The sequence below is a fragment of the Empidonax traillii genome, unplaced genomic scaffold (genome assembly GCF_003031625.1).
Source record: "Empidonax traillii isolate 1590-97213 ecotype Southwest subspecies unplaced genomic scaffold, ASM303162v1 scaffold1250:size145484, whole genome shotgun sequence".
Classification (NCBI taxonomy): domain Eukaryota; kingdom Metazoa; phylum Chordata; class Aves; order Passeriformes; family Tyrannidae; genus Empidonax; species Empidonax traillii.
Window position 1 is genome coordinate 76621 of NW_020956443.1, and position 27780 is coordinate 104400.

The 27780-nt window shown below is 49.3% G+C and overlaps 3 protein-coding genes across 6 annotated transcripts; 1 reads left to right on the forward strand and 2 right to left on the reverse strand.

Annotated features, from left to right (window-relative positions):
- Positions 1-5324: 5324 nt before the first annotated feature.
- D2HGDH (D-2-hydroxyglutarate dehydrogenase) lies at positions 5325-13792 on the reverse strand. 3 transcript variants are annotated; one of them, XM_027906129.1, is made up of 9 exons: positions 13534-13792; positions 11679-11736; positions 10575-10714; positions 9929-10122; positions 8644-8812; positions 7919-8062; positions 7334-7476; positions 7032-7197; positions 5325-5815 (listed from the first exon to the last, which is right to left on the reverse strand). In XM_027906129.1, the coding sequence occupies exons 1-9, from the start codon at positions 13784-13786 to the stop codon at positions 5541-5543; spliced, it is 1542 nt and encodes a 513-aa protein (XP_027761930.1). In that variant the 5' UTR covers positions 13787-13792; the 3' UTR covers positions 5325-5540. The 3 variants fall into 3 exon arrangements, with proteins under 3 accessions (XP_027761930.1, XP_027761929.1, XP_027761931.1); XM_027906128.1 differs by having other exon boundaries at positions 5334-5815; positions 7007-7197; XM_027906130.1 differs by lacking the exon at positions 11679-11736 and having other exon boundaries at positions 5334-5815; positions 7007-7197; positions 13534-13643.
- A 1909-nt stretch (positions 13793-15701) lies between these two features.
- Positions 15702-23145, reverse strand: ING5 (inhibitor of growth family member 5). Of its 2 annotated transcripts, none has more exons than XM_027906144.1 (8): positions 23022-23145; positions 22299-22370; positions 21432-21598; positions 19976-20087; positions 18984-19077; positions 17600-17735; positions 17380-17441; positions 15702-16768 (listed from the first exon to the last, which is right to left on the reverse strand). In XM_027906144.1, the coding sequence occupies exons 1-8, from the start codon at positions 23056-23058 to the stop codon at positions 16726-16728; spliced, it is 723 nt and encodes a 240-aa protein (XP_027761945.1). In that variant the 5' UTR covers positions 23059-23145; the 3' UTR covers positions 15702-16725. The 2 variants fall into 2 exon arrangements, with proteins under 2 accessions (XP_027761945.1, XP_027761947.1); XM_027906146.1 differs by lacking the exon at positions 23022-23145 and adding an exon at positions 22504-22522.
- Positions 23146-23258: 113 nt separating this feature from the next.
- DTYMK (deoxythymidylate kinase) lies at positions 23259-27614 on the forward strand. The gene is made up of 5 exons (XM_027906148.1): positions 23259-23388; positions 24087-24195; positions 25347-25437; positions 26360-26557; positions 27104-27614. Exons 1-5 carry the CDS (start codon positions 23259-23261, stop codon positions 27212-27214), a joined length of 639 nt encoding a protein of 212 aa, XP_027761949.1. The 3' UTR covers positions 27215-27614.
- The last annotated feature ends 166 nt before the right edge of the window (positions 27615-27780 follow it).

The window sequence follows — 27780 nt, forward strand, 5'->3', positions numbered from 1 at the left end:
CATCCAGGCTTTGGTGGAGGGAGGGGCTCTTGCCCCTAAATGGGCCTTATTTTATGGTTTGTTTACAAAATTACTTCCTGGTGTTAACAACCATTACAACCTGTATTATGCAGGAATTTAAAATTCCACGGAGGCTGCTGTACACCAGCACTAGACAAAGTGGGTTTGACAGTTGCAAATTGGCCTGGGGAAAACAGGATTTGTCCTGCAGGTCTGGAAGAGGGGTCGTCTCCCTGTTCCCCTCGTGGAGATGAAGCCCATGCTCTCCTCATTTGGGCAAAAGTGTATCCACATCTCCCAGCCTGAATCAGGGGGGATTAAGTTGTTGCTTTGTGTCTTTTATGGCCATGCCATGTTCCATGCATCTTCTGGTGGTCCCCTTTCCCTCCCCACCCACAGTGCCACCTTTCCAAACCTCGTATGCGGTGTCTCAACCTGCCTCACCAACAGCCAAGTCCTCAGAACTCTGGGATCCTTCACCCACGGTGCTCCGTCTTCAGAGTGCCCAAATACGCAGCATTTCCTTCTAAATCACAGCTTCCCCAGGCCAGCCCCAACCCCAGTGCTTACCAAGATCAGAGATTAGCAAGGTGTAGGGTTGCTTTCCTTGAGTTTCTTGGTAGAACACGAGTCAATGTGCTCTTTTACGGAGAATTTCTAGGGTTACTCTTGGCACAGCACCCGCTGCTGCTGGCGGGGGGGCACATTTCATCGACCTCCTTCTCCTGTTACATTTCACACGTCAGCTGTGCCACTTCTCGCTCAGGAGCTGGTAGAGCCCACGGATCACAAAAGCCCATTTTTTTACACTTTTACAATTGATTCATTGCTCTCTCCTGGGCTGTTGTACATGAATTGTCAGGTTTGGTTACGCCAAAAAAACCCCAAAATGATGCCAGGCAGGAGCACTTGACTTCACGGGGGGATGGGCTGCTCGGAAACCAGGGCAGCGAAGGCCAGCCAGCTGACACAGGATCAGTGAGTTGGGGCAGGATGCTGGATTCGCAGCTCCAGATTGGCTCTGCTCCATGTTGGGGAGCAGTCCCTGGGGCAGGGTGGGGCTCAGCCCCGTGCAGCCACTCACTTGCACCCCCACAGCAGGATGGGGACAGTCAGAGGGGTGAAAGTGCAAAAACTCACGGGTTGTGATAAAGGAAAGCAAAGCTTCCTGTTCCGGGAAAGCTGGGCTCCATCAGGTATAAAGGCAACTTGGGAATTCCCTCCTTTGTCCTTCCCCAGCTTTTATTGGCGAGCATGGCGTCCTACACGTGGGATATCCCGGTGGTCCAGCGGGGTCAGTCGTGTCCCCTCCCAGCTCCTTCCACACCCCAGCCCCTCACAGGTGGGGCAGGGTGAGGAGCAGAAAAAACCTTCACACTGTGCAAGCAGCACTCAGCAACAGCTACAACATCCCAGTGCTTCCGTCACTGTTCCAAACACAGCCCCAGACCAGCTACTGTGAAGAAACTTAACTGTATCCCAGCCAAAAACCAGTACAGAGAGAGGCAACAGCAGTACAGAGAGCCAAGTGCTTCCTCACTGTGCCAGAAGACCACTGCTCCAAAGTGTGGAGCATCCACATCATCCTAACATTTAAGACTGTCCCAGAAAAATTTAGAATTTTGGACAAGAAGTCCCTGCCACAATGATTCTTTGTAAAAATACACAGACGTGTACCCACCCTGTCACTCCCCCCTGTACAACAGTGCACCAGTATTTGAAAGCATCATTGAGAACATGGAACAGAAGAGTAATGCTGGCATTTAATGTCTTGGAAAGCTCCTGTAAAATAACCCTACAATAACTCCTCCCTTCTATTCCCTCAGGGAACTGCCCTATTGTTCAGTGAAACAGTAAAACTTACATGGAGCTTTAGGATCTTCACATGTAAGGAGGATGGTTAAATGGAGCTGTGCCAGAACTTCCCTGGCCACAGCACCAGATTGTGTGTCAGCCTTGACTCCCTCCTGAGCACTCTCTCCCCATGTAGCTGAGAAACAGGAATATGGAAAGTTCCGTTTCCCAAAAAGAGCCTTTCATGTGGAAAGCCTGTATTTTAAACAGTGGTGGTCAGTAGTTTGGGGGAAAAAAGAGAAAGAATGGTGTAGGAAAAAGGCAGAGAATATAAACAGTCTGATTTGGAAAGAACGAGCTGCATCAGCTTATCCTGGCAGAAAGCAAATCCTGCATATTTTTCCCCCCAAAATATCACAGACTTTTCATATTTTTGCATCACCCCACATCCAAGCAGCATAGGCTGACTGTGTTCCATGGGTTGTCTTCTCCTCACAGAACCACAGGATTCTAGAATCATTTAGGTTGGAAAAGACCTCCAAGATCATTGAGTGCAACCTGTGCCTGATGCCCACCTTGTCAACCAGACCTGAGTGCCATGCCCAGTCATTCCTTGGACACCTCCAGGGATGGGGACCCCACCACCTCCCTGGGCAGCCCCTTCTGATGTCAAATTCTTTCTGTGAAGAAATTCTTCCTTTTTGCTAATGACAGCATTGTTCACTCTGCTTCACCCAAGAAGGGGTCGATCAGATCCTCTCTAACTGGTCCTGAAGAATGAAGGGAGAGATGGGAAGTGTACCACAGCAGAGAGAAAGAGCTGAAGGGACAAGACAGGAGGGCAGGACTAGATACTGGCAGGCCACATAACACATGGAGGTATTCCTGTCAAAAGCATCCATGTGGCCAAGCTGAGAGAGGTGTGATCTTAGAATTGTATTGGGAAGGGTGTTTGCAACACAGTGCTGAGCAGAAGCCAGCATCCTTACAGCAACCCAAGAACTCCCAGCGATGTAGAGATTGTGTTCTGGGCTAAAACAGAAGAAAACAGACCCCTTAGGATGATTTTTCTTCCAAGGAAAAGGCTCTGGATGGAACATTTATGTCACTGCTCTGCAGAGGAGCCAAATTCACTGAAAAGCAGCTAGCAGAGAATACAGCTACTGTGTCCTACCCTCATGGCATCCAACAAGGCTTCCCAAACCAGTACACTGGAGTAAAAACCACCAGTGAGCATACTTTGAGCACAGTCAGCTTCCCACCTGTCCCACAGCCCACCCAGCTCCTCTGTGCCTTGCTGGCTTGTCCAGGAGAATCACAGGATGGTTTGGGCTGGAAGCTCACCTCGTTCCAACTCCCCTGCCATGGGCAGGTGGACACCTTCCACCAGACCAGGTTGCTCAAACCCCTGCCCACCCTGGACAAGACTATGGGAAAGAGTGTCAAAGGGCTTTGCTGACATCCACTGCTTTCCCCATGTGTGGGGGCAGCTAGACAGACACCACCGGCCACCTGGATGATAAAAGAAGAAGAAAATACTAAAGCAAAAATATGGTGGTCCTGAGCTGGTCAGAGCTAAGATTAGTGCGTTGGAAAAGAATCACAAGGTCAAGCTGGAAAGCCATTTGAGGCATGACTGTTCTTCGTCACTGAAAGCAGTCGCGTGATCCTGTGTGGGGATAATAAATATCTGGCCTGCCCTGATATCCTGTGTATATATGGGGTAATAAAGTTATGAGGTTGGGCTGCCTGCAAAACATCTGTCTGCTTGGATTCATTCGCCTCACCCATGTTGACAGAAAGTGTCATTTCATTGTAGAAGGTGGTCAGGTTAGTGACACTATTTACCTTTGGAAAATCCTTAGGCTCTTCCCAATCATCACCTTTGTTTGGATACAACAGAGCCTGGGTAAGAGTGACATGTGTTGGTAAATACGGATATGACAAGCAAGCACTGAGTAGACCAGATGACTCACTGCCATCTGTAGCAGAGGGGTGACAATGTGGTTTTGTACAACAAACCATACATTACAATCCCTTCTGCTATTTCAAAACAGATCATAGCAAATAAAACCAAAACCCCAAACCTACAAACCCCGCGTTAGAATAGAACAGTTCAGCTGGAAGGGACCTATGACAATCATCTGGTCCAACTGCCTGACCAGTTCAGGGCTGCCCAGATGCCTCTGGAACACTGACAGTCTGGGGGCATCAACCACCTCTCCGGGAAGCCTGTTGCAGTGTTTGGTTATTCATTCTGTAATGTCCAGTTCGAACCTCCCCTTGCACAGCTTTGAGCTGTTCCCGTGAGATCAGCACCTCCCTCTCCACATCCCCTCCTCAGGAGGCTGCAGAGAGTGATGAGGTCACTCTCTCCTCCTCACCCTCAGCCTCCTCTCCAAACCAGACAAACCCAGAGCCCTCAGCTTCCTCCCAGGACATGCCTTCCAGCCCTGGCACCAGCATGGTTGTCCTTATCTGGACACATTCAAGTACTATCACATCATCTTTGATGATGGGGCCCACCCTGGCACACAGGGCTCCAGGTGAGGCCACACTAGTGCTGAGCACAGTGGGACATCCCCTCTCCTGCCCTGCTGGCCGTGCTGTGTGAGATGCCCCAGGATGCCGTTTGCCCTCCTGGCTACCACTGGTTCCTACTGAGCTGCTGCCAACCAGCATTCCCAGATCCTTTCTGCAGGGCTGCTTCCCAGCCGTTCCAATTTACACTTGTGCTCAGTGTCACTTGGTCTTGGGCACAACATCTGGCACTTGGACTTGTTAAATTTCGTGTCACTGGTCCATCTATCCAGATCCCTCTGCAAGGCCTGTTGTTCCTCCAGAGTCCACAGAACTCCCAGCTTGGAATCCCAGGATACTTTGGACTGGATGGGACCTTAAAACTTATCTTGTTCCACCCCCCTCCCATGGGCAGGGACACCTTGCATTAGACCAGGCTGCTCCAAGGCCCATCCTTTTGGATTATCCCTCTGAGTGATTTTAACATCACTGTTATTATCTCTATCCAGCCAGGTTGGGAGGGTTAATTTTACATCTCTCTGTGAGAGCAAATCATGACTTGCTGTCAGGGACAGACTGGAAGTCAAGCAGGAAATACTGGCATGCCTACAGCCTGCCCTGGCCAGACAGATATCCTGGGATTCCTTCCCTCAGCCTGGCTGCTGGCATTTCCCCTCCAGTTGATAAAACCCAGAAGCTGGGTCTCCAGGCACCCTCATTTCTCTGGCCAATCTTTCCAGGCCTGCAAACCTGTACGTAGGACAATGCTGATGTCTATTTGGGACAGCCTGGAGTTGGTATCACTAAAGAGGCCATAACCTGATGCTGTTTGGGATAAGTGTATTACATAAAACAAGCTAGGAAGAGCAATATCTTCACTTGGAAGATTTGCATCCACAGGTTCTCCTGTGCCTCTGATGCTTCACTTGCACACCCCAAGTGAGAAAATGCCTCCTCTGCTTGGTGTCACTGATAAATCGGAGCAAATCCAGAGAGTTGGGATACCCAGACACAATACCTGCATGTTTGGTTTCAGTGTTCAGACTAAACAGGAAGCATGGTAGTGTGTTCTTCAGCAAAAGCAGGCACCCCTGAAAAGAGCAACCATGATCCTTCACTTGTTCCAGCCCAACAAAGAAATCAAACACGGAACATCCATGTGCTTGCTGGTGCACCAGAGTGTTTATGGCTAAAGTGCAGGTACTGAGCCACCCTCCACTGGCTCCTCAGTGTGCGCTGCTCTCGGGAGTCGAGGGCAGCGTCTTGTAGGGGTTGAGGATCCCTTTGGGGTCCAGCATGACTTTGAAGCGCTGCATGAGCGCCACTGCCTCGCCGGGTTTGCTGTACTGAATGAACTGCTTCTTCTTGAAGCCCAGCCCGTGCTCTGCGCTGATGCTCCCACTGCACCTCGCAGTCCACTCGTACACGAAGGGCTCGATGGCATCCAGCAGGGAATGGCTGTAGGACTCCGCTGTGATGTTCAAGTGCAAGTTCCCGTCTCCTGGAAGAAAACATCGCAGAGGTGGGTCTGGAAGAAAAACTTGGTGGCCCTGCAATGGATACTCATTCCTAGCTCCTCCACGTCCTCAAACAATGGGGCCTCTGTTAGTCTGCAAACTGTGCAAAAAAGACAAGCTCGCTGTCCTACAAACGTCAGACTCTCTGTGCACAAATAATTCAAATAGGATCTTTGTTTTTCCATGCTTCCACCGCAATATTTGAGTTATGCTACTTTCAAACTCCAACTTTTGTGATTTTAAAATTCCCACTGTGCTGCATTAATTATTGTGCCACCACTATGATGCCCTGTCAAAGGCTTCCCCAAGGGCATTTCATAATGATCATTAGATTTTAACATGGCCCTTCATCGCTTTTTCTCTGCCTATTATGTTTGTGCAGTGCTCTAAATGCGCTTTGGCATCATGTCAACGGAAACAAAGAAAGCAGAACAGTTTCTCCTTTTGCCACTATGCCATGGTATTTGATTAAGCACAGAGCTGCTGGGTACTCTGAAGACAAAACACACAAAGACAAACAAAACTTACTCATCCTCCTCCCTCCAGATCCTCTTCCTGCAACCCAGCAAACCCTCACAGCACACAGCTTAATCCTCAATACTAAGAGCTATCACAGCGAGCCTTTGTTATGCAATGTGTCTTTCAAATCATCCCTAATCAAGCGTGCTCAGGAGTGTTCCTATTTTTTTGTGCAACAGAACAGCTCTGCTAAGCGGCCAATTTACCTGCTTGTAAAATGAGATTATTTTCCCAGCATGGTAACAAATGTATCAGCCCTTCTTTGCATTATCTTTATACTCTCTGTTGGAAAGTTAATGGCTCACACACAAATCATTTTCAGTAGGACTAATCACCCTGGAAAAAAAAGAGTTTATCTGCCAAATATGTCTAAGCACACTAACCAAACTGATGGTCCAGTTGAACAAGGTAAATATTTAAATAGAAAGTACAGAGCAGGAAGATATAAATGACCAGTTCCTTGGCTGGCTGGCCGGCCAACAACCTGCCATTAAAAAGCAATAAAAGAAATGAATGAAAGCAATGAAATTCAAAGACAAAGACCCTGATGCACCCTCCTCTTTCTGACAGCCCTCAGTTTATGCCTCGCAGTAATCTAAACCCAAACTTTACTAGGAAGCTGCATAGGTAAGCCTGGAGCACAGAAGGGCAGTCACCTCCTTTCCCGGGATCCCCACCTACCCAAGTGGCCGTAGCCCACCACGTTTTTGGCACTCTGGCCCAGCCGAGCCCTCATGTCAGTCACGAGGTCATAGAGCTTTCCCACAGGCAGAGAGATGTCGTACTTGTACACGCAACCCTCGTGAGTGAGGGCCTCCGTGATCCTCTCCCGCAGGCTCCACAGCGTCTGAGCAACCAAAGATCACAGAAATACCAATAAACCAAGTGGCTCTTGCTCACACCAAACATTAGTCTGAACATTTCCCTGTGAAAAATACAAACCCAGGCCAAAGAGATTTGTGGAAGAGGAAACGCTGACTTGCCTTTATTTTCTTATCATCCGTTGCCACAGTTCCATCGGTGACCAAACCAGAAGCTGTGGCCTGTTCTAGGAAGTTGTTCAATTTTTCTTCATCGTGGGTTGAGTTGGAGCCCGAAGTTTCAATTAGAACATAAAAAGGGCTGCCTGAAAGTGAGGGAATGGAGTAAGTAGATGCCCTGGGTAAAACACAGGAATCTAGGGCAGGTTTTGGAGCTTTTCCAAACTGGGCACATGTTATGTGCCCAGACTCCCTGGTGCCAGGCAGGAGGAGGGCTCAAAGGGCAATCTTTTATCTGTAGGGCACTTCACTGACATGCGCTATTCTTTGCTTAGCCAGCACTTTTCAGAAAACTATCAGTTTTGTGGGAACAAGTAGAAGTAAAAAGTCTTATCTTTAAAGATAAAAAGTGTTTGGAATGGAATACTGGATACAAAAATTATGAGGGATGCTGACACTCTCACTGACTTTTCAAAAGCCAGTGAGTCAACTTTCTAATATAAGTCACTTTTAAGAACTGTTTAAAACTAGGCCAAAAATCCCCAAGCAGTACAATGCCTCTTTCTACAGCATGAATGCCACCGGTACCTGTCACTGGGCTGGACAGCTTGAGATGTCTCTCAACCAATTCCATGCACTTCTCATCCATGAATTCGTAAGCGGACAGGATCTCACCCAGCATGGCCCTGCAGGTTGTGAATGTTTCCAGAACCTTAGCGAAACTCTGACAGCCTTCAGACAGAACACAGAGAGCAATCAGGAACAAAAACAGACCCCTCAAAACCCTTTGGAGGTTTCTGAAAAAAAAGTCTCAGTGAAGGCTCCCCACAAGTAACTCTGTCCCTGATGAGAGACACCCAGAAGCAGCTTTTAAACAGCTGTGCTTGGCCATGCACTCTGCTGATCCAGACCCTGCAGACTTGACTTCCCAGCCTTGCCTTGTCACCACCTTGTCACCTGGTGGCCCTTGGGTGGTGGCTGCCTCTGCCTACTGTCACAGACTTGCCCTGCACACATCTCTCTTTTGGATGCTGTCAGATCAGGCCCTCATCTATGAGGGGACTGTCCTACCTGCATCTTCACCCTAATCTCCTGGCTCTACTTTCCTTACAGAGCAACCTGTCCTCGCAGTTATTTCAGCAGATATTTAATACCTGCATAGGTATTTCAGCACAGATTCCCACAGTTTTTCCCAGAAACCAGCCAGTGCCGGCAGCCCAGCTCAGCAGGCCGAGCAGTGCTTTCTCCTCTCCATCCCTATTCCCTTCCCAGCCCCTGAATTCAGGCATGAAATCACTAATATCAGCTCCTACCTAGGAATGCTACGTTTACAGCCTTAGGTTTCTGAGGACAGAGTATGGAAACAGCAGTGATAACTCCCAAGGTCCCCTCGGATCCGATGAAGAGCTGCTTCAAGTCATAGCCCGTGTTATCTTTGCGCAGAGACGCCAGGCAGTCCAGAGCTGAGCCATCAGCCAGCACCTGTGGGAACAAGGAGGCCCAGTCAGTGCTCCCAGGTAGGAATCTGATGTCATGAACTTGCCTGGGACCAAGCTGCCACTCGCCTTGAGCAGAGGGACATCAGCTGCAGCCCATTCCCACACTGCTCCTCCACTCCCAGCTCTTCCTCTCCTCTACATCCTACCAGAGTAGGAGAGCAGGTATTTCCCCCATACTTCTCTCCTTCCAACAGGACAAGTAATAACAGAAAATACAGTTTGCTCTGCTTTTCCTACCAGTGGTGGAGAAGACCAGCCATTCTCTGCAGGTCTAGCTCTGGGTATTCAACAGAAACAAGAAATGCTGCTTGAAACAGTGAACAGTTAAGCAGAATGAGGTAAAGTCACTTGAGCCTGAAATCAAGGCACATTAGTAAGGGCTATTTTGACACTAGAAGGACTGACCTGAAAGGCAAACGCCCTCCCTTCTAAGCCTACAAAATAAAACTAAGCCACGCTTTTGTTCCCTGCCCAATTTATTTCCCATCAGTGCTCTGTTCCCCAGCACTGAAATCTTTTAGAACCCCTAATTCAGCCTTTACACACTGAGGCACAGACGTGTGGGGCAGAAGCAGCTGAGGAACAGCAAAGGCTCTAGGACAAAGCCAGCAGCCAGATGAACCTAAAGCAGTTATTATGGGGTGGGCTTTAAGCTTTAAGATGATCTTTAAGGTCCTTTCCAGCCCAAATCAACCTGTGATTCTATTAAAAGCCAAGTGAGCAGCCACCAGAAGAGAGTGCTGAAGGATGGATTTAGCAGAGCGTTCCAGAGACCTGGATTTAGCAGACTGCTCAGAGGAATCAACCTTGTGCGGGTAACCTGGGATCCCCCAATAGCGATACCTTCTTTTCGCTCCTCTGGAATAGAAAACCACCCAACAGCACCTCTTGTCAGCAAGGGCAGAGGTGGGAGCTGGAAGCTGCCGCAGCAGTAACAGCTGCAACACGCGCTGACCCCTGTCAGAAGAGCCCAACAAGGAAAAGTTAAGAGCAGAAGCCCGGAGAGGAACTTTTCTGCGTGCTGGATAGCCAGAGGAGCAGGAAGCAATAAGAAGCAGAGGATTAAGCAGAGAAGGGAAGTGCCAGGTACTCGCCTTACCACTTCCAGGCCCAGCACCGTCCCTCGCAGCGAGCCGTATCTCAAGAGCCGCAGGCCCCCGGCGTTGGTGGCCACGTTCCCCCCGATGTGGCAACTGCCTTTGGCTCCCAGGTCGAGAGGCATGATAAACCCCTGCTCCTCCAAGTACTCGTTGAGTCTCTCCAAGACACAGCCAGCTTGGCACACAAGGATTCCTGGAACAAAAACGCCCCGCTACAAGCTGATGGCCAAAAAAGAAGGTGCCTCCCCAAGAGGCAGGAGCAGTAAGAGCAGATGCAACCACCTCCTCCTCCAGAACTTCCTGGGATTCAGTTTAACTGCACAAGGAGTCTGTGCATGCTCCAGGGAATTGACCTACCCCTCCTCAAGCCTCGGTGAGCTTTGCCATCACCTCATCATCTGCTCCCCCACAACTCTGGACTGGTAAAACATGATCACATTAAATGTATCTGTGCCTGTTGTCTCTCTCTGAACTGAAAGACTCCCACCAGCCTGATCTCTAACTCTCCAAATCCAAACAAACCTCTGGCACCCCTTATGATGCTGCTGGGCTGAATCCTGCTGATCCTGCTGTTATCTGTTCCCAGGATTGCCTGTTTTGAGGCCCGAGGCTCATTCCTGTGCCTCATATCTCTGTGACATTTACCTGACACCTTGTCAAAGCTGATGATCCGGTTCATGAGAGCAGTGGAGAGAATGATCTCATCAAAGACAGGAACGCTGCCCCCAACGAGGCCTGTGTTACCCCCCTGTGGCGTCACTGCCAGGTTCCTCTCATGGCAGTACCTGGAACGAGAAAGCTCCCTGAAATTTTATGCATTTTAAGGCCATAATCCAGTCTATCAAGAGGAGTTTCACCTCTACATGAACGTCTGCTGTTGCAACAGTGCTCAATGGTCCTTAAAATTCAGCAGCGTTTAGATTAAATTTAGATTAAAGATTAGGCTGATACAAAGGGACACTTTCAGTGCCAAAATGCGAAAGCGCAGCTCCTGCCTGAACTCACCCCAGCACCGAGCAAAGGAACAAACACCTGGGGTTAGCCCTGTGTGCACCTACACATTTGGCACACGACATCTGCCTGGAAATCCCCGCTCACTGTTAACACCTCAGCTATTTCTGCAGCAGTCTCAGTTAACAGCTTGACTCCCTCCATGGGCTCCGACAGACAGCCTCTGGCAGTAGTTTCAGACATGACTGTCCTCCTTCTCCTCCTCCCCCCAAGAAATGAATGCCCTGTAGGCAATAAAAGGTGAACTTGTGCCTCAGCTGCTCCACCTGCCACATCCCTGCCAAGCACACCCACCACATCCTCTCTGAGCCTGTACGATGGATGGCACGGAGCCCCACAGCAGAGTTCCTTCAGAAGCCCTGCCTGCCTTTCCTGTGCTCCACACAACTGCTCTAACAGAGCCAGGAGCACGTTCCTGCAGCTTTAGCTCTTCAGGCAGACGATGATCCAGTGAACCAGGGGACATGAATGAAACAGATCCTCAGACTGCCTGGTTCTGATCTAATCTTCTTTACCTTTTCAAACAGACCCTACTGAATCCTCCTACACAACTGCTCCCCTCTGAGTGCCTGTAAAATATCTAATTTTAACCATTTATCAGAACAGAAAAGTCACGAAGAAAACAGCCTCAGCAACTTCAATACTTAAGGAATTGGTGCCTGAACACCTACAAGTTCCCCTCCCTGGCTAAGCCTGAGTCTCCTCAGCACCAAGCCCAGCAGAAAGGGTGCAAGTTACCTGAGAACCTGAGACACCTCCGCTGTTGTCTGCGGCTTCAACACCAGCTGGCTGCAGCCTGCAATGAAAGCAAGGGACTCTCAAGGCAAGCTGTGGCTCTGCAGGGGTCAGAAAGAAACAGGTGGGAAAGCATGAGGAGGGAAATAACAGTGTTCCCTCCACTTTGAGGCATTTTAAGCACTTTTACAACAAGCATTTCAATAGCAGCCATTCCCTCAAAGCCCTGTGAAAACTTAGCATGGATAGGTAGACTTGGTTGCCAGTGGGGGCAATGGGAAAAGGTTTCAATTCTCATGAAATCTTTGACAGAAACAACAGAAAATTCACAATGTTTGATTTAGAATCACAGAATCCCAGGGTGGTTTGGGTAGGAAGGGACCTTAAAGCTCATCCCGTTACACCCCCTGCCATGGGCAGTGACACCTTCGACTAGCCCAGGTTGCTCCAAGCCCCATCCAACCTGTCCTTGGACACTTCCAGGGATGGGGCAGCCACAGCTTCTCTGGGCAACCTGTGCCAGGGCCTCACCACCCTCCCAGGGAAGAATTTATTTCCAATATCCCATCCAAGTCTGCCCTGTGGTTCTCTTGTCCTGTCACTCCAGGTCCATATAGAAAGTCCCTCTTCCTCCTTTTTATAAGCCCCTTTCAGGTACTAGAAAACTGCAATCAAGTCTCCCCAAGGCTTCCAGATTCTTCTCTGAGTCAAAATTGCTAATTGCTTCAGGAAAAAAAAATAGCAAGTTACAGAGTTTTTGGTTTTGGTGGGGTTTTTTTTTGTTTGTTTGTGGTTTTTTTTTTTAAATGAAAGTCTGAAAGTTTACAAGATATCAGGTAACTCTTACAGGGGTGCTTTTTATGAGACACTCATATTGGAGAGGTAGCACAGATCCCTGTAAAGGTACAGGAGGTTAGATCAGAACCTGCTCTCTGTGACCAGTGACAGGACCCAAGGGAACAGCTGGAGCTGTGTCAGCAGTGGTTTGGGTTGGGTATTAGGGAAAGGCTCTTCACCCCAGAGGGTGCTTGGGCACTGAACAAGCTCCCCATGGCAGTGATCATGGCTCCAAGGATGCCAGAGCTCAATTCGGACAATGCTCTTAGGGACAGGGTGGCATTGTTGGGGTGTCTGTGCAGGGCCAGGAGTTAGACTGGATGTCCCTCCCAGCTCAGGAGGTATTATATCCCTTACCCTTTATCAATCCCTCTAAATTCTGTTAGCATGTTTAGTCTTTTCAAGGTAGAATTGTAGAGAGCCCCCCCCGTTTGAGAACATCTCACCCTAGGCGTGGACCAGGAGATACCGTGCAGACAAAGCAACCTTCCAGCCCAGAACTTTGGAGGAACTCCAAGGACTGTCATATGCTTTGAAGAAGATGAAGATGAGAGGGAAGGGGTCCCAAACGCCCCCAGGCCCAATTCCCGAAGGGGTGTGTCGGGGGGCAGAACCAGGGGTGGATATATCTGGGATTGGATGGACCTTATTATAAAATCACAGAACCACTGCCTGGGCCTGGTGTGTGTTCCCCTAGGCCTACGGCCTCGTTAAAGGACCTGCTCTCTTTATATACTAAATTTATAAATTTATACACTAAATTGGCCTGGAGTCTTTTTCTCCGCCGTCTTTTTAGGCAACCTAGTGACGCTATAACAGGACTCTGGAGGCTGTGCCGAAGTGTTGCTCCCGGCTCGGGGAATCGCTGCCTGCTGGGAAGGACGTTCCTCGCTCTGCGCAGACGCGATGGCCATAAATAAAAGCGAGATTTCCTTTTGCCAAACTTTTCGTACCGGGACGGGGGGGCTGAAAGAAGAGACGAGGCTTTACAAACCGAGCACACCAAACCGGCTTCCCTTACCTCGCACCGACTTCAGCCAGTCCACGTTAAAGGGCTTCACCTCCTCCTCGCCGGTGACCACCCTGCCGGGCATCATCCTCTCGAAGAACGCCACATCGCTGTCCCCCAGCCGGGCGAAGGGCAGCCTCCGCACCGCGTAGCGCTCGCTCGTCGCCACCACCTCTGCCGAGCCCCTGGCCGGCGGGTCCCCCCGGGGCCGCAGGACCCTCCCGCGGCAGCCCCTCAGCAGAGCCCACACGGCCGGCGAAGCCATGACCTCCCGCCCGCTTCGCCGTGAGGGGACGCGGCGGTGTTGGGGGGGGGGGGGGGGAAGGAGAGCACCCCCGGTTTAGAGCCTCAGCGAGTCTCTTCCGCTGCGACAGCGCAGCGCCACGCACCCCTCGGGGATAAATTAACCCGGATCGGATCGGGCGGGGAGGCCCGCGATTATCCCGATAATCGGGAGAAGACAAGGATTTTCCGTGGATTGGAAGCGCGGCGCGCCGGACCTCCAAGCCGCCAGGGGGCGCTGCCGCCCGCCCGCGCTGAGCGCCAGGTCGCTCAGCGCGGGCGGGCGGTAGCGCCCCCCAGCGGCCGGAGGTTGTAACAGCACCATTCCCCTTGGATTCCTCACACCTTTTATTCCCAAAAATACTTTATTTTATAATATAATCCATCATCTCCAAGATCCAAAAATACAGATATACATTTGTTTTTAAAGTTTACATTCCTTATTTCTTTTTTCTCGTTTACAAAAAAAAAAAAAGCTTCATGTTGTTGGTTTTGGTTTGTGGTTTGTTTTTTTGGTTTTTTTTTTTTTTTCGGTTGTGGGTGTTAATTCTGTTATAAAAGTAGGATTTTGGGGTTGAAGTTTCGGCCTCCGCGGTTTGGGTGAGCTGTGGTAAAGCTGGGGCCCCCGGGGTGGGCAATCTTTAGCGGGACGTTCCCTTCAGGGGTCACCCTTCCTCCAAGAAACATTTAATGCTGTACATTCAAGAGTCAGATTTAAATCCTTTAGTAAGCAAAAGCGAAGGCTACTGGTATTTCTGTCTACAAAGGGTTGTTAAAAAAAGTCTCAACAACCAGGTGTAAAGAGGGCAGGAGATGCTCCTGAGCCCATCCAAGCCCTGCACTGTGTGCTCCCGGTGGGAGAATTTATTGCTGGTATCAGAACTCAGATGCTTTACACATCAGAGACGTTGCAAAGAAGAGGAGAATGTTGTACCTCGCATCACTCCTAGCCAATCATCCTTCCTTTCCAGGGCTCTACCTTCTAGAGCTTGTTTTCCTTTTTTTTTTTGCATTGCTGGTTAAAGTGGAAAACGCTCTTCCAAGCCCCCAAAGCTACTTTCTAAAAGTGTGTTTTGGTGCCCTACCTGACCACAAATTTTGGAGCTGAGGGAGGTCAGCTCCACGCTGGCTCACCCAGAGCTGCTGTCTTCCCTCAGGGCATGCTTCCAGCAAGACCTCCAGAGTGGAATTTTGAGACTGTTTCAAATCAAATGCTATGGTGATGCCACTACCAACAAAGCCTTAGGAAAAAAAAGCTAAAAAAAGCTCTGGATAAATACCATTGGATGGAACGGGAAAATAAAACCTGAAACACCATCAACACAGGTCATCAGGACACAGCAACGCTCTGGCTGAATCCAATGCAGCAGCTGCAGCTTCCACCCACTGGTGACTGGATTACAGGCTGGCTCATAAGATATCACAGATTTGCCCTCGTAAAGAGGCAGAAAGAAAACAAGGGCTGGCTGTACCTCCAAGTTCAGGTTTGTGTGACTGTGCTGCCCCTCCTCCTTCCCTCCAGCACTCAGTTTTTAATTCCTCTGCCTGCTTTCCAGGTGCTGTTCCATGGCAGCAATGACAAATGTGCATCACCTCATAAACAGGACTAGGAAAGCTTCATCTCTCCGTGATGTAACCTGGGGAAGCCACGTGCAACATCACACTTATTTTAAATCACAGGACCCTAGAGACAGGCATTTTTTTTCCTCAGAGGAGACACAGTAAAACCAAATGTTCACAGAAAAGCTGTCTCAGGATTGAGAGTTTTCCTCTATGTCAGCAGCAGGCTCAAAGCCTCACAGAGGAGAGGAGGAGTGGCAGGGACTGTGTTCTACTTTTCTTCATTGCAAAACATAGTTAAGAGGCTCAGTAAAACAGGAAAAGCCTTTTTTCTTTTGAAAACAGGTGCCAGAATCTGAGAAGTGTTTTTAATCTCCTATACTGCTTATTCAGCAGAAGAAAAGCTTATCTGGAAGGTTTCTTCATGCCTTTGCAGCAGTCTCCAAGATCTCCTGCACACTGTTAAGGAAAGCAGCTCACAGCCCTGCCCAGAGCTGCTACCAACACCCCTCAGGGACTGTGGCCAGCAAACTTCGGGAGCTGAGGGGCTTTTCTTTCCCCCTCCACCAGCAGAACAATCCTTCCTCACTACATCTTTCATTGTAGGCAGGTAAACCTCATGATGCAGGAGACAGATATAAAGACAAGACCTATCTCTGGTCCTCCCTCAACTTCTGCATCCACTGTAACTCAGAGGAAGAAAGAAAACAAAGACTTTTGCTTTCCCACTCCTGATTTCCTCTCTCCCTTCTGCTGTAGCCACTGACACTGCGTCAACAAAAGGAATCACATTCATCATCTGAAAGGCAGCTTAAAGAAGTCAAGAACATGCAAATGTGGCCCAATAAAAAACTAGAACATTCCTGAGTGCTCTTCTCCAATAGCAGAGCCACACCATCATGGGAACACACACAGTGTCCTCGTGGAGCCTCTCCCTAAAACCTGATTTCCTGATTTACCCACACAGGCAATCACAGCTGACAATTTAGGCCTTCATCTTATTTTGTGAATAAATCCAACCTTCTCTCTCTCTCTCTCCAAGAATACTGTAGGTTTCATCTTCACAGTGAGGTACTTAAAGGATCTTCAGGGAAATGGAAACAGCCAGGAAAGGCAACACCCTCTCTAAATACTACTGTGCAAGAGTAACATAAATAAAATCTCTGTGGCAAAGGGATTTGGGACTCCCTCCCAAAGTAATTTTCTTATGAAAGAACAGGAATTACAACTGGCCACTGGATAATTAAATACCATACCAGAAAAAAGATGGAGGGCAGATTAACAAAAAATAATCATATTGCAACGTGAATGAAGGAATATATTAAATTCTTCTTGCCTCGGCAGTGCTTTCCCCTCTACTCTTTACTTCTTTTTCTTTCTTTCCTGAACACAACGAGGGCAGAACCTGCAGGGAAAGAGACAATAATCAGCTCCTGAAATCAACAGCACAGAGCTCAAGAACTGCTTTTATTACTTGTGAACACTTAAGACTGTTTCTGACAGGCACACTGTCACTTAAATTAAAGCAGTCCATTAGATAAAACTAAGTACAAAACAGGTCCACGATTCTTCCCAAGAAGATCACATACTTAATTAAAACCCTGAGAAGTCTTCAAAATCTGCCTCCAGAAGTGAAAAAAAATAAAAAAATAAAAAAAATGTCTCTCAATTTTAAGCAGAGCCACAACTAGTGACAATACAGCAAACCTCAGCTGTAACCTGTACACATTACACAAACTTCAGGTCAAAATCTGCTCTGTTTGACAGGCAGTTTTGCTCCCACCAGAACCCAACACTCCCCTGGAAATGGATTTTACTAAGAAGGTTCCCCTTCTACCTTCTACTCTCAAACACAATTCCCAATCACAGAGGATGCAAATCCTCTGACAAGAACAGCAAAGCTCCTCTGTCAGGAAGGGTCACAATGGGGTTTTAATTCTCGTTGCCATTTTAATTCTTGCTGGGGCAAACTGCAGCCTGATGAAAAGTCCCAAAGCTGTGTGCTGTCACACTCACCATTTCCCTTTTGGTTTGGTGGTCAGGTCCACACAGGCAAAGTGGAACCACTCGATGGGGCACTGCAAAACAGAAAGGAAAAACCCAGATTGATGCTTAGTGATTCACAAACATTCCTGTCATTTGGTATGATCTAACAGAGCAAGGACCCCCCTCCTCAGACTGCACAGGGTTGGGATACTGCAAACATCCAAAAATAAACCTTATCTCCAGTGCTTACATCTGGGTTGTCACAGCCAATCATCTCCCCATAGGACACCTGGTGACACAGGCAGTACGTGGGTTCGTTGGGATCCACTGGCATGTCCAGGACATCCGAGGGATGCACTGACAGGATGGTATCAGCGAACTCAGACCTGTGGGTAAGGAAAGGGTGAGGACAAAACATTCCCAGCTGCAGGAAACACCATCTTACAAGGGCCTGGAGTGACAGGACAAGAGGGAATGGTTTCCCACTGCCGGAGGGCAGGGTTAGATGGGATTTGGGGAAGAAATTCTTCCTTCTGAGCGTGATAGGGCCCTGGACCAGATTGCCCAGAGAAGCTGTGGCTGCCCCATCCCTGGAAGTGTCCAAGGACAGGCTGGACGGGGCTTGGAGCAACCTGGGCTAGTGGAAGGTGTCCCTGCCCATGGTAGGGGGTTGGAACAAGATCGTCTTTAAGGACCCGCAACCCAAACCATTCTGGGGTTCAAAGATCTAAGTCCCACTCAGGAAAACTAGTATTTTACAATTATCTTCCCTAAAACACACTGACCCTACTTTAAAGTTTGGATTACATCACCACATATTATCCAATTATTAAAATCATAAGGTAGGTTTGATCAAACACAGTATGACTATAAAGGATTAAGAGAATGACTCTGTGATGCCGTGACTAAAGTAACAAAATTATTATACAGATCCCTCCTTCTTGTGGGCAGAATAACCTGTTTGGGTTTTTTTCCCCAATTTGTTTTAATACACATTTTTTTCTCATTGTATGAGTGAACCCTCTTGCTCTGACAGGAATGTGTTGACATGTCAGAAGCACTCCACAGAAACTATTTTTAGTTTTCTGCCCCACCATTTTACCAACTGAAAATATCAGAATAAACAAAGCCCCTTTCATATAAATCACACCACAGAGAGGGGATATGCCTTCCTCCTTGCTTCCCAAAACTCAATCAGACTATTTAAGGTTATTTAGGACATGATTTTTTGAAAACAACCCCCAAAATTCTCCAAGATTTCTAGAATGTTGTATTGACAACATCACTTTCTGTCCTGATGGACAAGTGTTTCTTTTTACCACCCAGACAAGCCACTGTTAAAAATAGCTGTGTGACAAAAATCAAAGCTATTTTCTTCCAGCTTGCCAACAGCAACAGAGAGGCTGATCTTGTCCGTCCAGTCAAAGTGTTCCAAGCATGCTGAGCTTCCACATGCCAACCAAGGAGTTAATTAACAAAGCTGGCTTGTCCCAAGCAGGACAGTAATGAAATGGAGTAAGACCAGAACACTCTAACCATCCGGACACGAGTCATAAATAGGGTAACACGAGCTCATGGAAAATTCATGAAGTGTCAAGACCAAGTTGCCAGAGCTGTGCCTTGCTCTGCCTTACCCTCCTTTGAGCTTCTTTTTCTTTGGTGTATCTTCTTCAGATGTTCTCCTGCCTCGGCCACGAGAGCTTCTTTTGTCTTTCTGGCTTCGTCCCTCTAGAAAGGAAAATACAACCCCATCTTTTCAGCCTCTTTGAGTGGCAGAAACATCCCCAGGTGTTGTTCTTTTGATGCACTTATTGTCTTGAATTCCTTATTTCATCTGTAATTGAACAATCCTTATTTCATCTGTAATTGAATAGGCTGACTCTGAAATTCATTTCTGTGCCACAAATAAACCAAATTAGCAAGTACAACTGAGCCCCAAACTCTTTTGGCAGTTAAAGCACTGCAGTGTGTTAGCATAAGACATAAACAGCATCACATTTGATTAGACTGGCAGTATTTTTTTTAAATCTCAGGGCATTTTTGAACAGTCAATAGGTTACTCAATAACTAAAGTAACTTTTATCTCCACCTCCCTGCTCTTACCCCTTATTTCATAGTTGAGAGGCATAAAGCTGTGCTGTGCTGCTGTTATCCATGCTCAGATGTCAGTGTAATCACACAAGATTTCAGTCTACACTACAAAAACTGGTATCTTCCTTTTACTCCTGATTTTTCCTGCTTTTTTTCAGCTTGATTAGTATTCAAGTTCTGGTAGAAGGAGAAAAATACACAAATCTCCCTTCAAAAAGAGCTTAGAACTTACTTAGTAACAGATCAAGCCTGAAACTCACACTGTTACACACATCAGTGCAGGACTGGCAGTCAGCTGCCCCTTGGCCATCTCCCTCCTTACAACCTCAGGATGATCTGTGAAACAGCAAGTTTGATCCCAGCACTACATTTCTCCTCATCTATTGCCCAGTGTAAACTTTAAGAGCATTAAAGGCAAGCAGAGATACTATGCTGCACTTCTTTCCCTCCTCCAGAAATAAGAGCCTATTTTACATCTCAGCCTTCCTGCAGTGCTGGAAAAGGCTCCCAATTGCATAAATAAAAATTCACCCACTTTTCAGGCTCCGAGATCCGGGGGGTTCGAAGTCGCTGCCTTCCAGTTTGTCTTTGAGATCGGCCTCAAACCGCGCCAGGTCCGCGTCCAGCCGGCGGATGTGCTTATCCACCTGCACCCAGAGGAAACCACAAACTCAGCTACAAAGAAAAACACCAAAAAGAGCCCCACACGAAAACAGGAAGGGCTAAAACTTGGCTGTTACCGGCACCAAAAGAGCGTGGGAGCACAGGACAAGGCGGGAAAGGGGTACCGGCTGGGAAAAGGGAAACAGCACACGCGGAGCGGACAAAGGCGGAGAAAAAGGAGGCAAAATGCAGGAGGACCCAATCCCTCCAGGGCAAAGAGAAAGGGAGGTGACAAAAAGGAGAGTTAATGGAACTCAGGCTAATCGTTTGCAGAACAAAACATGATGAGAGATACTAAAAATAACTTGTTTGTCCCTACAGTTTTCAAACTTCAAATATTGCCCTTGAAATGCACCGAGTTCATTTTTTTCTCCTGGTACTACATTGTCATGCTAACTAAAGGAATGTAGTAATAAACACAAGCAGAAGCTGACTATCCCCAATATCAAATCAATGCACATTAACTAAAGTACCTTGTACTATCCTGGCTGCAACAACGTGACTTACACAACAGGGATGTAGAAAAGGTATTTTAAACCACCACCCCCAAATTGTGCCACTGCAACACTTTGTCATCAAGTTGCTTGGCCAGTTATCTAGGATGCTGATATTCCTGTGACAACTTCCTTCTCTGCAGTGTTTGATGGCAAGAAAACATCTGTAGATGCAGCACAACCCAAAGCATCTCCACAGGCTGGACAATCCACACTTGGTACAGTCAGGATTCCCCTCACTCAATTTTCATCCAGGGGGTAAAAATCACAGAGGTAAGAATTATCAAGGGGCAGCTGCAAGGACACAGGAATAAGAGCAGAACAATAGAAAAGTGGAAAGTTGCATCTTAAGAAACAAGGTTTTCCCACAAGGTTCATCGAGGAAATTTCAATGTCCAATAAACCAAGGCAGTGGAGCAGATTTCCTTCATTCCTCCACAATAAAGTACTGCAGTTGACTTAAGAAACCTTGCTTGCAACTGAGATCAGCCCCAAGTAAATTATCAGGTGACAGAGGAGCTGCTGCGGAGGAGGGAGTGGGGAAAATTCTCTGGCATTATCACACAGCAGACAGGTACTACTGACAGAGCAACCTCCAAGAGAGAGAAACTCATTAATTCTTCAGCACAAGAGAAGCTTTCTTGGCACAAGCCCCAGTGACACAGGAGGAGGCTTTTTGGGGATGGCAGCAACGAGGAAAGTAAGCTTGAGAACCAATCATTTGTTTCAGTAAGGTTTTTAAGCAACAAAACAGATACGTTGGGGGAAGCTGACGCTGTGGAAGTGCCTCCACGTGCACCACTCCAGAGTGTGCCCGTTTTTCCAGAGCCTCACCATCTCGTAGGTCTGCATGGCCAGCTGCACTTTGTCATCACTGTACTCCTTGCACTTGCTGTAGGCACTCTGGATCTTCTTCAGGTGCTCCACTCGCTCCTCAGGCAACATGTTCTTCACTGATTCGATGTACTCTGCTGCCAGGCTGTCGATCTCTGCTTTCTTATCTGAAAGGCAAACAGGAGAGCTGTCTTCCAAAGCAGGTGTTTTTGCTCTTCTACTTCTTTATGGTATTTAGGAGACCCTTCCTGAGTTTTAGACTCCCCCTCCATTACTTAATGTATTTTCCTTTTTAAGAACAATAAGAAAAACTAAGTTAAAGGTATTCGCTCTTCAACACTTGTGGTGTGATTCTGTTTTTTTGTGCAGCTAATTCAAGGGTTAATTCACAGTTAAGATCAGAAACTGGACCCACGGGTTCACAAGCTTCACCCTCTCTTCCCACACGCAGAACATTCTGTTTGCTGCGCAGTTACTTACTGTTCAAACGGTTCAAACTGGAAGTCTTCACTATGCAGCCAAATATGAACAAAAAACTTCTAAAAGATAAATGGGAAGAGTCCTGCCAGGCACAAAATAACCCAGGACTTGGTAGATATGGAAATGTGTGCAAGGAAGGCTCTCCAAGGGGTCATCAGGTACAGTGATCACACAGCTACGAAGTAAAACTCCAGGGTTGAACACAAAACCAAGCCCTGGGAGCTGCAGCCCTCACAGAGAAGAAACACACACTGCAAAGCCCTTGGGACAAGAAAAGGAAAAGTAATAAGGGGAGACACATCCTCTAAAGTCCAGTCTCCCCTGGGCTCTCCCCATCCTTCAGGTGAGGCTCTCTGTGCATTCACTTGCCAAAATACCTGAACACACCTTCTGTTCTCTGGTCCAGCTCCCGCATCAGCTGGAAGTTTCTCTGTAGCTCGCACGGCAGGTTTTCAATACCTGCAAGTAAAAACACCAATAAATCCTCGGATCGACCTAGTCTAGTGCAAGGTGTCCCTACCCGTGGCAGGAGGTTGGAACGGGAGGTGCTTTAAGGTCCCTCCCAACCCAAACCATTCTGCAAGTTACGCACCGTGAGCGGGTTGTTCGCCTCAGCGGAGCTTGTGCACCAGCCCACGGGCCTTCGCAGGCCGGCACCGGCCCGGCACCAGCGGCCTGCGACCCCCTGCCCGCCGTGTGTGTGTGTGGAAGGGCGAGCGGAGCCCTGCCCGCTGTGTGAGTGGGGGGGGTGTGTATGGGGGGTGTGAGCGAAGCCCTGACTGTTGTGTGTGTGTGAGAGGGGTGTGAGCGGAGCCCTGCCCGCTGTGTGTGGGTGTGTGAGGGAAGCGGGTTCCCCGCCCGGCGAACCCCCACGGCCGCCATCCCCTCACGGCACCGCTCTCCGACGCGCGTCGATGACGCACCCGCCGCGGCGCCGGCTGATGACGCCTGGCGGCGGCCCCGCCCCCCTCCGCGCCACCCGTGGCGCAGTTCTAATTCCCGCGCTGCCGCCACCCCCGCCCCAACTCCACCCGCGCCGCCCCCGCCCTGGCCCCTGCCCCGGCCCCGCCGTCGTCCCCCCCAGCCCCGCCGCCCGCGCCCCGCGCTCACTGTCCAGGTAGTGCTCCAGGTACATGGCGGTCGCCATCTTGCGGCCTGCGCGCCGCTCCCCGCCGCGCGCCGGCCCCGCATGACCAGGCCCGCGGCCTCATCCCGTATGCGCGGCCCGCCCGCCGCCCATTGGCCGCCCGCGCCGCGCCTCATGCATATTCATGAGGGGGCGGTCGCGGCCGCGGATTGGCCGGCGCGGGGCGGCGGGGGGCGTGGCGGCGCGGCGCGCGCGCGGCGATGGCGGCGCGGCGCGGGGCTCTCATCGCGCTGGAGGGCGTGGACAGGGCCGGGAAGAGCACGCAGGGACGGCGCCTCGTGCAGGGGCTGCGGGCTGAGGGGCACAGGGCAGACCTCATCCGCTTCCCGGGTACGGGGGCACGGGGCCCGGGGGGCACAGGGCCCGAGCTCAGCGGGCACGGCGGGGCCGGGGGGCACAGGGCCCGCCTCATCCGCTTCCCGGATACGGCGGGGTGGGGGTCCGGGGGGGACACCGGGCGCTCGGTGTTAACACTGGCACTGGGGGGTGGTGGCAGGGGGCTCTGGTGGCAGATAGACCCTCCTCCCTCCCACGCCGGATGGACCGACCGCCACCCCCCACCCGTGAGAGATGGACCCTCACACTCAGGTAGATCGACTGACCGCCTTCCAGTCTGGGACACGCAAATGTTCCCATCCCCGGACGGGCTGACCACCCTCTGCTCACGACAGATGGACCCCCCTCCCCCCCCCGCCGTGCTCGGGCAGACCGACCCTCACCTTCTGTCTGGGACAGGCAGATCCTCCTATCCCTGCTTGGACTGAGCTCTTCCCACCCGTGGCAGATTGACCTCCTCCCAGTCTGTGACAGGCAGGTAGATCCCCATCGCCATATGGACTGGTCTCTGACCCGTGACCAACAAACACCCCCCACCCCAGACAGACCAACCTCCCCCAACCCGTGACAGACCCCCACCCTGGATGGACCGACCTCTTCCCAGCTGTTACAGACTTCCAGGACAGATGGACACCCCTCTGGGAAGAGAAGCTCAGGGCAGCCTTTGCTCCTTCTCCCCCTCTTTCCCACAGACAGAACGACGGAGATTGGGCAGCTGATCAGCTCCTACCTGGTGAGGGAGAAGGACCTGGAGGACCACACTATTCACCTGCTCTTTTCTGCCAACCGCTGGGAACACGTGTAAGGGGGAAGTTTGTTCAGTTGTAAAAGGAAGATGGGTGGTGTTGAATCCCCCCGGGGTTTGAGCTTGCAGGGGGTACAGAAAGTACAGGACTGGGATCCTGTTCAGCCAGGGAAACAGGCTAGAAGTGATGTCTCAAGGACTCTTCCAGCTTTGGATTTAATCATAGAATCCCAGAATGGCTTAGGTTGGAAGAGACCTTAAATCCCATCCAGTTCCATCCCCTGCCAAGGGCAGGGACACCTTCCACTATCCCAGATTGCTCCAAGTCCTGTCCAACCTGGCCTTGGACACTTGCAGGGATGGAGCAGCCATGGCTGCTCTGGGCAACCTGTGCCAGAGCTGCACTTTTCTCACAGGGAAGAATTTCTACTCCCTGTGCTATCTAACCCTGGCCTTGTAATCTTAGATCCGGTCCTACAGTGTGTTTTTTTTGGAATCATTGCTGCCATATTTCCAGCCCCTGTGCCATACTGGATTAAAAAACTGGGGAGCTGAGACTGAACTGGCCTAGACTGTGAATTGACTCTTTTCCCTGAAGAGGCCTTGCTTTGCCAGGCAGTCCCTGTGAGTGACAGTGGTTAAGGAATTGCCTCCAAATTTCCCCTCAAGCCAAAGGCTGTGTTCGGCCAGGACTGGCTGTCCTTGCTTTAGCCCCCAAGGTTTCGTGTTTGGAAGTGGGGAAATGGGTGTTGGCTGTTGTTTTCACCTGGAAACCTGTATTTGCAAAACGTTCTCAATTTTACAGAAAAGCTTTTGTGCCAAGAAAACTGTGAGAGAGTAAGGCAGATGAGTGAGCTCTAATAATAACTGTTATAGTGAATAAAGGGGGCAGAGCATATCACAAATCTACTGCACCACCTAAAGAGGGTCATTCATGTCTACACTTCAGTTGTATCTTGCCTGTAAGCCCTGTAGCTGCCTAGAGCAGTGCCTAGCCCTTGGCACGCTGAATTTGGGTGTCCTGAGAGGATATTTGGTTAATGCCTGTCAGAGAGTACAAACAGTTCTTTGTCCACATCACAGCTGACCCTGCCAGTGATCTCTGTTAATACTGACATACTTGGTTTTTTCAGATGAACGCCTTTCATTTCTGTCACTACAAAGGAGTGTAACTAACTTCATTATTTTATTTCCCCTGTGATTTCAGGCCGCTGATGAAAGAGAAGCTACACCAGGGGATCACGATCGTGGTTGACAGATATGCCTTCTCTGGAGTGGCCTTCACGAGTGCCAAAGGGGTGAGTGAGTCCTGCAGCAGCCCCTGCCCCTCTCTCTTTGGGGGAGCAGCTCCAGGTAGATGCCATTGGTGTGAGTGGCCCAGTGGCCATTGTTCTTCTGGGAAATGAGGATTGCAAATGAGGGCTGGAAGTTTCAGCTCAGGTGTTCACATGGTGTGTTTGCCCAGGTCTGCCCTCCCTTAGAACAGAGAAACTCACTTTCTGTAAACCTGGACAGACTACTGGAAGCTGACCTGTTTGACTCTGGAGAATGATTCTGGGAGTTTATTTAAGACTCTTCGTGCTTGCTCTGGCTGCTAGCCCATAAATTTGCAAAGAATAACAGAACCACATATGTTGGAAAGCACTTGTGGAAGTCATGAAGCCCAGCCTCCAGCAGGGCTTACTTGGGCCCACATCCAGCCAAGGTTTGAGTCTCTCCAGGGATGTAGATCCACTCCTTTCTGGGCTCCTCTTTGCTCACCTTCAGAGTAAAACTGACTTTCTTCATTTAGCCTGAAGTTCTCACAGTCCCACTTGTAGGGGTGCATAATGTCATGGTTTAGCTGGTTCTTGGAAACTAGGCAGGAATTTTTTTCCCTTCCCTCTGCCCACTGCGTGCAGGTATCTTGAGTGAGCACTTAAGAGACACAAAAGAACTGGCTCTCTGGTTGATTGCTCAGAAATTAGTCTCCTAGGAAACGGGGGAGATGAGGGGCTCCTCTTTACTTTTTTCTCTCATCTCACTTGTGCCTTTTGGCCTGTCCCTGCTTTCAGGGCATTAAAAGCTTTAGCTCTGTCCAACTTAAGTGAGCACAAGGGGTGCACAGCTAAATCTGCTCCCCCCCAAATTACCAGGATTGAATTCCCACATGGTAAGCTGGGATATTGTCACTTCTTGTGTTTCTTTCACCTCAAACTTGGTTGTCTTTGCTTGGGACAGAACTTCTGCCTGGACTGGTGCAAACAGCCTGACGTGGGCCTTCCAAAGCCAGACCTGATCCTGTTTCTTCAGTTAAGCCCAGAAGAAGCAGCAGAACGAGGGAACTATGGACATGAACGTTATGAGTCCAGCTCCTTCCAAGAGAAAGTTCTGCAGTCTTTCTATTGTCTGATGGAAGACAAGACCCTAAACTGGAAGGTAAGGAAATAACCCTAATGGGCCGGTTATGGACCGGGGTGGGTATCTCTCATCAGAGCTCCCAAATTGTGCCCATCATATCCCTGTGCTCCTCCTTCCTGCTCCTGGTCAGGGGGACACGATGGGGACCAACCAAGGGCACTGTGGGCAGTGGCAGAGGGCATTTCCCTGTTGCAGGACATCCTGGTCAGCTCTTAGAGCACCTCGGATGAATCCCAGCTTACCTGCCTTTCTGTATCTAACACACTCCAAAGAGTGTCAGCAAACAACATGCAACAGCAGTTTCTTCTGTTTCCCTTCATCCAGCCCTACATGTACTTAAATGTCTATTCCTAAATATATTTTTCCCAGTTCCACTCCAGAAACAGTGCACAGGAGGTATAATTAGCTCATTTCACCTCTCAGGAACAGTAACAGTATTGAGTAATGAGGGGGAGCAGATTTTAACAGCAACTCATTTGCTGGTGTCCAGTAACATGTTTCTGTATCTGTCTTGTTTTGTGTTGTTGTTTGTTTTGTTTTTGTTTTTTTTTCTTTTGGAAACAGACAGTGGATGCTTCACAGAGCATAGAAGACTTGCACAGAGAAATCAAGTCCATTGCAGAGAAAACCATGGAGGAGGTTCAGAATAAACCTTTGGGAGAACTCTGGAAATAAAACTTGATACAGGTCAGGTCTAAAGCAGTAGGGGAAAGCTCACCTCACGGATGGCTCCCTTACATATCCAGTAGCTACAGCTCAGATCCTGAGTATTCTGGGTCCAACATGATGCTGATGTCCTTGTTATTTCACCTGCTCCTCCCCCTCCATAGTCCCTTCCACATAAGCATGAATGAAATTCTTGGTATAAACCTCCCTATCCCCAACAGGAGCTCTTGTTGCAGCTTCAGTCTTGGGGTGCAGATGTGGGTGTGGAGCCCAGGGCCACCCCTGGCCACGGACAGTTCCCAGTTTCAGGGAACTGCCGTGTTTCTGATTATTCTGCCTCTGTAGTAAATGCATCCCCCATTCTCAAACCAGTTTGTAGAGCACTTGTTAATAAATCATTATTTTTAAACATTTGGCACAGGGCATTTTTTTTCCCCAGTAGTATTGTTTATCTTCTAGAAGGACATGTGTGAGGTGAAAGTGCTGCAGGTCAGGCACTAAATCCAAGGAAAGCTGTTTGCTGGAGCTGTGGAATGAAGGGAGAAGTGAATTCAGGCCTCCTTCGCAGATGTGCA